The sequence below is a fragment of the Diceros bicornis genome, chromosome 35, assembly GCF_020826845.1.
Source record: "Diceros bicornis minor isolate mBicDic1 chromosome 35, mDicBic1.mat.cur, whole genome shotgun sequence".
Lineage (NCBI taxonomy): Eukaryota > Metazoa > Chordata > Mammalia > Perissodactyla > Rhinocerotidae > Diceros > Diceros bicornis.
The window spans coordinates 678,343-689,919 of NC_080774.1; the positions used below are offsets into that span (position 1 = coordinate 678,343).

The window sequence follows — 11,577 nt, forward strand, 5'->3', positions numbered from 1 at the left end:
ACACACGCTCCCCACACATGTATACCCCACAAACGCATGCAAGCCCCACCCACGTGTGTACACACGCACACACGTGCACCTCCACATGTACACCCCCCCCAAGCCACATGTGCGCGCGCACACACACGTACACACCCCCCACACAGGTATACCCCACACCCCACCCACATGCGTACACAAGCACCCACGTGCCCACACCCCCCCACATGTATACCCCCCCACACCCCACCCACGTATACCCCCCTACACACACACCTCCACACACACACCCTACATCCCACCCACATGTGCACATACGCGCACACATACATACACACTCCCCACACACATGCACACACGCACACTGACCACAACTGGGAAGTCGGGCAGGAGGGGGCTGCACCCGCTGGGCTGGGCACCAGGGTTCCCACTCAGCTCTCCCCCACGCGCAAGTACAAAGGAAAGCCTGGTACACAGAATCCTGGGTAGCTAAAGAAAACTGGTAACTCTTTGGCGAGTTTTCTTTCTCGAACTACTTGGGCAAACCAGGCCACTGGAACATTCTCCACGCAGAACTAGAACCAAATACCACATTTGCTCTGAGTCCCCAAAACACTCGGTTCCACGCAGGTTTCAGATTCCAGCTCCTGAGGGAGAAAGTGTCTCAGTGCCCTCGGTGACCACCCACCGCCCCAGCCCAGCTTCCCCTCTGCTGATGGCCCCATCAACCTCCTCCAGGCATCCCAACCTGAAAGCCCGGCCCGGCCTCGCCGTCCTCCCAGGCTGGTCCCAGCTCCCCAGAACCTGCCTGGCCTGCGCGGCTTCCTCTCGAGCCCCTGACGCCACCATGATGCCACCATGACAGCCTGTTACTTCCTTCCAGGCACTCACCAGTCTAGTCACCTGTCTGCCTCCTCTGCCTGGAGCAAACCCCACGGCTAGCACAGGGCCTGGCACACAGCCGGCACTAATTAAATGCTCAGTCAGTCAGGGAGGGCAGAACAAGTCAAAGTACTCTCTGCTGGCCAGCAATCACTTCAGAGGCCTAGGAGCCCCACGTGCAAGCCTGGCCTTGACCTGCCCCAGGGCCACCACAGCCTGGGCCCCAATAAGCGAGAAGCAATGAGAGACTGTCCTGAGCAACAGTCGGGACGAGAGGGAGCTGACAGGGGCCGAATAAGGGAGGCCATGGCTCCGTTATGTAACCCACAGCCTTGAGAACCAGACTGGGAGGTAGCACAGCTGCTCAGGCTGCCCGCTGGCCTCAGGGAGGCTGCACCCAAGGACGTGTCCTCAAGGAAGCCACAAGGAAGGGTAGGTAACCCGGTTACCGGAGATGGGCAGCAAGGGGTTCTCTGTAGAGGAGCACAGGCAGGCGGCCACGGCCTAGGCGGTGTGACCATGCAGGGCGCCTTGGCCCTGCCCCTGACCAGCTGTCCTTCTGTCCTGGACAAGTGGCAGAGGCCTAGGGCCTTGGTTTCCCCATCCCCACAGGGGTGACAGCGGCCCCCACCTCCCAGGGCTCCACACAGAGCACAAGAACCACACAAGTCAAGGCCGCCAGCGGGCACCTCGCCCAGTCACTGTGTGCAGTTATTGCCACTCTGGCTGCCCTCAGCGCACGATGCCGCCCACGCCCACAGTGGAGGTGGTTTCCAGACTCCAGCATCCTCCCTCCACAAGGCAGCCACACTCATGCACAGGCCCCCCACAGGGGCATGGACAGGGCCCAAGGCCTTGCCACCCACCAGCTAACGGGTAGCCCCTTGGCAGCTCCCATCCCAGGCTGGCCTGCTCTGGGGGGCCGCCCTGCTGACCCTGCTTCTGGCCAGCTGGTCCCGTAGTTTCTTTACTCGTGACCTGCCTCCCTACCCAAGCAGAGCTGACTTGGGTCTCTAAGTGACCACTGGCAAACGGAGCTGGAACAGCGGGGCCCCGAGTCCTTTCCAAGTGTGGAGAGGAGCTGACAACTCATAGGCCACTTGAACTGCTCTAAAACGCAGGAAAAGATGCTGCAGAACCAGCAGACACAGACAACCTCAGACTCACTTTACTTAGGGACACAATGCCAAACACCTCGACTAAAGCGTCGGCAAAGTGACCTGAAGCCAGGCTCCACCACCACAGCCAGGCAGGGCCGGCCCTGGACTCCGGCTCTGGGCACCACGACACCACCGGATCCAGGGAAGGAACATGATCATCGTCACAAAGGGCAAGAGTGAGCTCCACTGCCCACTTCTGACGCTGGCCCAGATGCTTCCTGGACAGGACAATGTCCACGTGAAAGGACGCACACGCCGAGCAGAGGGGAAGCAGGAAAGGCCCACCAGAGGGGCGGGGCGCCCATCCAGCGCTTTGGAAGTGTGACAGACGCCACAAGACACAAAAGGAGACAGGTAGCAACAACACTGGGGTTCCAGCAGATCCCACGGTGGCCAGAAGGAAGCCCTGAGACTCCACGGGTAAGGTGTCAGAACCAACAAGGGAATTCCACAAATCACCCAGGTACAAACGAGAGGTGGAGAGATGGCTTTCTTATCCACACAGCAGCAACCTCTTAGGAAACAGTGACCAAGACATAAGGCAGGACGAGTCAGCGAAACGTACAGACCTCAGCAGGAACAGGCCTGGCACCACCTCCAGAAGGGCGAATGCCTGCCCACTTATCAAAACCCTACAAGAACCGCAAACAGACCCCCCCAGTCTGGGTCTAGGAGTTTCTGAATACAAGCACGTGCATGAGGTGGTTCTGGGTGGGAAAAGACATCGGACAGCAAACTGAGACCACCTGAGTCCTCTTGGGAGCAAGGCGGCACAGAGGGTCTAATCTGCTGGGGATGAGAGCCAAGAGGATAAGCCAGGAGATGACAGCCGTGGCCCAGACACAGAGGCCAGAGACTCCCTGCCAGGGGAAGAGAATGTGTGAGATGAGAGAGCAAGTCATTCCAACACTTGAGGAAAGACCCTTCCAGGCCGGGGGGGAGAGCAGACTGTAAGGGCTGGAAGCATGCCCACATGTGTGTCTGAGGATCCTCCCGGGGCAGGTGTGGCTGGAGCTGCAGGAGCCGAGGGCAGGGGTGGGGACAGAGGGGCCACAGAAGGGCAGGGTTACTGAACTGGAAATTCAGAGCCAAGAGTGACAAGCCCAAGAAGCTCGAGGGGCAGGGACAGGGCCTAGCTCCGTGAGTGGGAGGGCAGGAGTGACTGTCCTGCTGCAGCAGGGGCAGGACAACAGACGGAGGAAGTGAGGCCCTTCCGGGAGCTCCAGGGTGGGGCTTTGTGCATGTGGCCGAGCAGTCAGGTCCAGGCCATGGAGCTGCTGCCCAGAAGGAGTCTGGGTGGGCTGGACGGGTCACGGCTAGATGTGCAGAAAGGAGATACAGCAATAGGCAGAAACAGGTGGGGGGGGGTAAGACTTACACAGGCCCTGAGCACACACACATCTCACATGTGCACACACAAGTGCCTGGCCAGGTCCCCAACACACACACATATTTACACACGTGCACACACCTGGCACATGGACCACCACTACACACGTGTACACACACACACAGCACACATATGAACACTCTGCAGACCCAAAACTTTGTCTAGAAACTCAGAGCGGGGGCAGATGAAAGGAGGGCTGTGGCCTGCCACCGGGAAGGGCCCTGCAGCCTGTGCCGCCCATCCTGGGCATACTGGACTCATGGGAAGGTGAGAGTCCCAGCCGTGGGGCACCATGATCCTCTGCTTCCCGGGCACTCTCCTCCCAGCATAGCGCAGCCTCCAGGCGCCTAGTAGAGGGGTGGAGGTGGAAAGACAGAAGGGTGTGTCATCCTCACTGCCGTCAGGCCCACATGGTCCTCAAAGGTGCTGCAGCCCACAAGTGCTGCACAGACGACCCCCAGCCACAGGGGAGCAGGGGACTGCGTGGGGTGACGGAGCCTGGGAGATGGTCCCTGCCCACCTACATGGGGCTCAAGACCCTCACCTGTGCCCAAGAGTGGGCAGGGACAATGAGCTGGCCAGCAGACACATAGCCACCATCCACCAGGACCGCAGTCACCTCCACCACTCTGTGCCACACCAGGCGAGCGCTCGCCCTGAGGCCCCACTGCCCACGACGGATGTACGGTAATGGTGGGTGTCGCAGCAAACCTCTCTCAGCCTGTGCACGTGGCCACAGGCTCTGCAGACCTGCATCGATGCCCATGGCGCTCAGAGAGGGCAGCCCGTCCCCAGAGGTCTGCCAGCCAGCCCAGAGCCGCACAGGGCACCTGTTGTTGATCCTGCAGCCCAGGAAAAGGCTGTCCCAAGCTGTCCCTTCAGACGTTGTGGACCACCCTCCCCTCCACTCAAGCTCAGATTCTCCCCCGACAGCATCTTGAAGACGCAGCCCAAGTCCAGGTGAATATTCGCAGTTTCTGTGGACTGGCACTGTGGTGGGCGGGTCCTGGACAAGGACTTCATCACCCTGGCCTCGGTTTCCTCATCTACAAAGTGGGTGTGTGAGGACAGGGAGCCCTCAGGACAGCGCCCTCGGCAGCCATCGCTGTCACCACTGCTCCCACGATGCTCGTCTCCCACACGACAGGGGGCTGACTCACAAAACAGGAGGTGGTGACAGTGCAGGGACCCCAGCCCAGGTTCCAACCCCACAATTAGCCAAACTGCTGCTACCTCAGGGTGGTGGACACCCACGCAGACACGGGGGCCACATGATGGCTTTGTTTTCACCCACTGGTGGGGTCCCCCTGGGAGGGAGCAGCCCCTGACAGCTGTGGGCCCTCGGGGGGATGGGGGAGCAACCCAAGGCAAATAGGAGGGTTACCGGCTTGGCGCCCCACCCTCACCCAGGACTGCAGGCAAAGCACTCCGCTCTCTGGGCTTCAGTCTTCCCATCTAAGGAGCAGGAGGTAGCCTGGACGAGGGGCTCTGGCCCTGAGGCTCAGACGCTCTTCAAGTTGAAGGCTTCTCCCACCACTGGCTCTCCTCACTGAACCCAATCATCTGAGTGGACTCAGTCCTGTACCCCTTGACAGAGAGATGGGCCAGGCATGTGGCCCCCCCAATCAAAGCCCCCAGAGGCATGACTGACAGCGTGAGTTTCTGCACATGGGCCAGCAGGGCTGCATCCAAACCCCCGACACTCCTGGCCCTGAGCACCAGAGCCAGCACAGACTGTGTGCCTGCGCCCTTGGGGGATGCCGGACCTGGCTCGCAGAGACCACCACCACCGAGTCTCCCAGACATGGCCCAGCGTACGGGGAGACTGGGCACTCCCACAGGGCTGTGTCCAGACCTGCAGAGGGCCATCATCCATTAGAACTGAGGCCGCCTCCACCACCTGCCTTGAGGCTCACATCCTCAGCCTGAGGGTCCCGCCTGTAGCTGGGAAGAACTCGCTCATTTTCAGCGGAAATGCACAGCGCACCCCTGGACTGCACTGAAGGCTGGGAGCTGGGGCCAGGCGAGGCCCACCCGCCTGCACACAGTCATTCACCCGCTGATGTGGCCTTGGGGAGGCAGGGGCGGGGTTTCTCAAGCAGGACTCTGTAGCAGGTCGAGTCTGGTTTTAGGTGTACATTCTGTGGATCATCAAAGTGACAGGTGCTGATCAGGGTAGGAAACAGGAGAACTAGAGAAAGGAAGTCACCTGTTAGCTCAGCTAGAATTTTGGGTGTTTTTCTTCCCATCTTTATTCCCAGGTACACACCTCCCAGACTCGGGTACAGATATGGTGAATAACCCTTTCCTTCTACCAAACAGGAAGGACAGAGACTGCACACCTGTGGTTATATCTGCACAACGAGTTCAGGAGTGGCGAGAGTAGCAACTGGAGGAGAAAGGTTGGAGCTGAAACTTTTTTCAGGACATACCTTTTCATAAAGCTGGATTTTTGAGCCAGGTGAAAGTGTTTTGCTGTTTGAAAAGCAAATTAACAAAGAATCATACAGACGCCTAACCAGAAAGGTGGCTTCTGTTGAGTGCTAGCGGCACACACATTCTCGCAAGGCAGGCACCGCGTCTCCCACACGGAGCATGGAAGAGAAGGGCCGGCACACAGCACACAGGCTCCCCTGATGGAAAACACTGGGAGGCACACAGTAGGTCTGCTAGGCCTGCCCTGGCTCTGCCTACAAGGCAAATCTCCCAGGAGACCCAGGGGCCAGAAGGCTGCCTTTGCCATCAGGGAGGAAGGATCCGGAGGACCTGGGTGGAGGACCATAGTGCTGCCCTGGCCTGTCCTCCAAGGGTCTTCCCGTCACCTCTGGTCAACACACTAGGAGACAGAGATGTAACAGGAATTAGATGGACAGCAAGAGCCATCCGTCTGCCCACCCCTAGTCCGTCCATCTCTGGTCAGTGAGAGCAAAGAGAGCCCTTGTCCCCCCTAAACCACAAGACTCCCGTCCCACTGCCACCCACTCATGCCCCCACCCATGCCTCCATGTTAGATGGAGAAACAAAAAATTAACAGGGGACCAGGGCTCAGGAGTGTGCCCCCTGCCTAGCCCGTGGCCTCTGTACACCCTCAACTCAGACTCCGGGCTCTGGCCAGCTAACCCAGGACTCTGGTGGAGATGACTCCATCCCAGGGCTGCGGACGCACCCTGAGCCAGGCCAGACCAGGGGTCCCCTCCTCAGCTGACAACACTACTGCCACATTATGGAGTTTCTGCTGTGTCTGCAGTACCTAAGAGAAGTGGCCTGTGATCCTCTCAGCCACTCCAGAAGCAGGGACTCGGTCACCCTTAGGGGCAGACAGGTGCGGGGGTGCTGCATCCTCAGGAGGACTCTCGGCACGCTGGCGCTGTTCTCTGTGCACGTGCCACCTCCTGAGCCGGTCTACACGTGACATTTCATTGTTCATGCTCTGGGGATGGCAGCTCATGTCCCACGTGCAGGCCAAGACAGACCTGCGAGGGCCTGGCAGGACTCTGAGACTAGGCAGACTGGGACCCCGACACTCACGGTGCTGGGCCTCAGTGTCCCCATCTGTGTAATGGGGACAAGCAGGCTCAGAACAGTGCCTGGTAGAGTACATGTTCACTGTACATTAGCTGTCACTATCAACATCAGTACGAACTATCTGAACTCTGGGGGAAAACCACCACACTCTAGCAAGAAATGAGGCCAAACAAGAGTGCCAATCTAGAAGTTATGACTTGCCCAGAAACCCTGTACTTTCCGAAGCTGGCAGACCCCTCCCCGGCTCCGGTCAGAGAAAAGTGCGTGGAGCAGCCCTGGTGACATGGCTGTGTGAACACCAAGCAGAAAGCAGGCTCAGTCTCACTGTGACCTGGCCAGTGCTGGTCTAGCCCACAAAAGTCCCCCAACCTAAGGCTGCACTTTCAGTGCCCCAGACGCAGAAGGGGTACAGCCAGAGCCTCTGCAGGCAGCGCGTGGACCCGACAGGCTTGTTTCACCAGGGCCTGTTGACTGACCTTACGTGCAGCCTTCCTGAACCGCGGTTTTTCCCCTCACTCGTTCACTCACTCACTACACAAACGTGTACGGGGCACTGGGACCCCACAGGGGACACACAAGACAGACACGATACCTGCTCTCTTCCAGCTCACAAGTTCCAGCAGGGAGAGCACCAAAACAGGAGCGAGCGAGTAAATCACAAGACAGATCCAGAAAGAGGGGTAACTGACAGGAAGGAAAGTATGTGAAATAACACCGGGGCGGGGGGGGGGGGGGGCGCAGCCTCAGATGGTGGGTGCGGAGAGCCTCTCTTAGTGACATTTGGCACCGAATCAAGGTGCCAAACAACAACCCAGGCAGAGAGAACACCAGGGCCCAAGCAGAGGGAAGAGCAAGTACAGAGGCCCCGAGGCAGCAGAACTCAACAGGGGCTGATATGCTGGTGCAGGAGAAGTCAGGTGAGAGAGGCCGGCAGGGCCTTGGAGGCCACAGTTCAGGTTTTGTTTTTTCCCCACCTTGCGGGGCGGTTACATGTCTGGAAAGTGGGTGGTGTCACCACTCTCAGAAGCCGCAGGGCAGGACCTGGCTTGTACAAAGGCAGAAAACTTGGCCCTGGGGCCACCTCTTCCCATTACACAGCAGCAGCATGTGCCACCGCACCCCTCCAAGGCGTCTTAGCTGGGGACCCTTTGGCCCAGGAGCCATTTCAGGCCCCCCAGGTGTGCATGACAGAGGACTCCCCAGGGCTGTGTGGTTAGCACAAGCTCTCACACAGGTGCCCCAACTCTGTGCATCCACCTGCCCAGACAGAAAGTGGCAAACCTGTCCCCGAGGCTCTCCAGACCTGGCGGACCCCAAGGAAAGGGCTCACTGCAGGGACCTAAGCCTCTGAGACTGGGGGATCCCAGGCCACTGGTCCCCTAAGCCCAAGAAAAAGGGAGGGAGGCTGTTAGCTGAGTGTTCCTTGGGACCCCAAACCCAGCAGATGCCAGTCCCCCAAAATAAGTCCTGCATGGGGCCCCTGGGGGGTGGAGGGGCTGGGTGGCTGAGGCTCGCAGGACACCAGGGCCTAGCCAGCATTTCCATCCAGGCGGGTTCTAGGAGACGGCGGCTCCCTACCCACCCAGCTTGCCAACTCTCTGACAGTTTTCATTTCCTTCTCCACTCACCTGGGTTCACGCAAAAACGGCAGTATTTGCTCAGTAAATACTGTCCACGATAACTCAGCGAGACAAGCAGTATCTTTTGCCATCCTATTAACCACGCAGCAAGCAGCGGTCACCGGGAGGGGTCTTGGATAAGACCCTCCCTCTCCCCGACTGAACAGAAACCTCAAGGGGGAGGGAAGGAACAGGAAGTACGCGAAGTATCCATTTTATCAGTCTCCGACAGTGCCCACCTCCCCAGCACGTCCTGAGCCGAATAAAGTGATACTTTGGCAACAGAAACACAATTGAAAAAAGGCCGATTGTCCAGCGAGACACCCCCGGTTTGGACAGCGTCATTGAGAGATTTTTCTGCCCGGCAGCTCGGGACGCCAAGACCCTGCACCCCCGCGGCCGCCGGGACCCCCGTGCCCCCGGAGCGGCCGGTCAGGCGCGGGCGCGCGGTCGGGGCCCTCGGGGCGGCGCTCCGGCCCCGCCGCCGCCCACCTACCTCCAAGGCCTCCAGGGTGCTGAAGCTGGCGATGGCGAAGCCGTCGATGACCTCCTCCTCCTGCGAGCTGGACTCGCGGCGGCGGCGGCGCGCGGCGGCGGCGCGGGGCGGGGGCGCGCGAGGCAGGCCCGCGTTCTCCTTTCCGGGCCCGGGCTCGGGCTCGTCACCCGACGACGCGCTCTGGTCGCGGGCGTCGCGGGCCGCCTCCCGGCGCCGGCCGCGGTCCCTCTGCGCGCGCGAGCGCCGGCTCTGGCGGACCTTGGCCTCCATGGCGCGCGGTGACCTTGCGGCCGCGCCGTTGGGCTGCTCCGCTACGCGGCGCCGCCGGGCTCGGCGCGGGCGGGGGCCCTGGGCGGCGGCGGGCGGCGGGCCGGGCCGGGCATGCCGCGGGGGCCACTCAGCCCCGGGCCCGGCGAGGCCTGGGCGCCCCGGCGCGGGCGGCCGCGCGCATGGACGGGGCGGCCGGAGCTCAGCGGCCCCGGGCCGCCGTCCCGGGGGCGCGCCCCATGCGCGGCGGGCGGCGGGCGGCGGGCGGCGGGCCCGGCGGTCGGGGCGCGGGCGGGCGGGCAGGAGCAGGGGCTGCGGCGCCGGGGCTGCTGAGGAGGAGGAGAAGGAGGAGGCGGAGGAGGAGGCGGCGGCGGCGGCGCCCCGAGCGGATAACAACTGACGTACTTCCGCCCGGACGCCAGCGCCAGAGGAAGTGGGCGCTCCGCGGAGCCCGGCCCCGCCCCGCCCGCCCCTCCTGACCCCGCCCCGCCCCTCCTGACCCCGCCCCGCCCCTCCTGGCCCCGCCCCTCCTGGCCCCGCCCCGCCCCTCCTGGCTCCGCCCGGCCCCGCCCCTCCGACCAGCGAGGCCCCGCCCCGTCCGCCCTCCGCCTACCCCGGCCCCTCCCTGAGCTCCGCCCCTCGGGGGAGGGAGCTGGGAGGCCGCGCCGCTTCCCGCCCCTCGGCGGGCACCTGCGCGGGGGCCGCTCCACCGGGGATGTGCCGGGGCTGGAGCGCTGCCCTTCCCCGCGGGTGTGTGGTGGGAGTCTCTGCGCCTCCTCAGTCGCAGCCTCCTTCCTGAAGCATCTTTAAATGAGAGGACGTGAGTAGAAAAGTGGGGGCCTCTCCAGCCAAACCAGGCACGTTGGCGGAGGGGCCAAGCTCACCGTCATCCCTGAGATGGGGCCGGGGTGGGGTGTGAAGGATGGGGCTTCCTCGTCCCCACTCCTGATGAGAGAGCCATGGATGGGCGTCCTCTTCCCCACTCCTGATGGGGACCGATGGGTGGGGTGCTGTCGTCCCCACTCCTGATAGTGGGGCGGGGGTTGGGGTCTTGCTGGGCAAGTTCCCCCAGACTCTAGTCCTGCCCACTGTGTGTGGGTGGAGGAGCGTTTGAAGGCCAGATGAGGGTTTCTCGGCTCCCCACTGCCCCCACACCCCAGTCTAGGCCCTCTGCATGTGCCCCCTGCCCCTCTCCCCAACTGGTCCAGGGCTCCCGGTGCTCTCTGCCGCCCCTCCCCAAGCAGCCCCGGGACCTCCTGGTTTGAGTGGGGAGGGGCACTCCTTAGGCAGTGCATCCCCTCTCCTTTCCTGGGTCAGGTTCCCAGACTTTACAGTAAGGCAGATCACCCAAGACCAGAGCCCTGAACCCCAGAATGCGCCCTGTGGGGACTGCCTCGCCTCGGGTGGGAGGCCCCCAGGCTGCCTGGTTTGCATAGAGACAGCAGTTTGGGGTGCAGGGGCTGTTCGCCACGGAGGGCTGCAGCCAGGCAGGAACTGGTGGGAAGGTGCAGCTATAGAGTTGAAAGCTAGATATAATGGTGAACTTCCTTTTTCCCCAGTGGGAGACTTCGAGGTAAGGAGGGACCATGGGTGGGGAGGGCTATCTGTCTTCCTCAAATCCTAAGGTCATTAATTCATTCAACACATATTTACCAAATGCCCTATGTGCAGGCATTGTTTGTGATGCAGTAATTGATGAGACACAGGGCCCTTGTAGAAGTGGGAGAGACGTGAACACAGAGCCAAATAACGTAACGTCAAATGATGTCATGAAGAAAACCGAACAGGGAGGTGTCGTAACAAGTGGGCACTGAGTGGTCCCGGAATGTTTCTCTGAGGAGTGAGAATTGAGCTGAGTTATCGAGATGAGAAAGAGCCAGTCATGCAAAGAAGAGGGAGACCATGTTTCCTGCAGAGAGCACAGCACGGACAAAGGCACTGAGGCAGGGAAGGACTCGCTGGGCGGTATGGAGAGTGAAGAAGAGAGTGCAGTAGCTGAGTTCTGGGAGGTGCCTCCTTGCTTGATGGGGAAGTGCTGCCCTGGGCCATGCCAAGTGGGGGCCTCCACTGCCCGCCCCCATACAGGGGATGGGGCTTTCAGTCCCATCACCCTGCCCTGTGGAGTGCCAAGGCCCCAGTATATGCCGGGCAGGGAGGTGTGTGGTCTGGGTGTCACAGGCTTTTGGCAGGGCTGTCCCCAGGGGCAGTTGGGAAGGTGGCTCTACAGATGCCCAAAGCTGTGGCCCCACCTGCCAGGCT

At 61.3% G+C, this 11,577-nt stretch overlaps 1 protein-coding gene across 1 annotated transcript in view; it reads right to left on the reverse strand.

Annotated features, from left to right (window-relative positions):
* Positions 1–9,577, reverse strand: part of FBRSL1 (fibrosin like 1) — a 92,015-nt gene extending 82,438 nt beyond the window's left edge. Inside the window, 1 exon segment of the mRNA XM_058531180.1 lies at positions 9,052–9,577. Coding sequence (XP_058387163.1) covers positions 9,052–9,321 — 270 coding nt within the window. The 5' untranslated portion in view covers positions 9,322–9,577.
* Between the last annotated feature and the right edge of the window lie 2,000 nt (positions 9,578–11,577).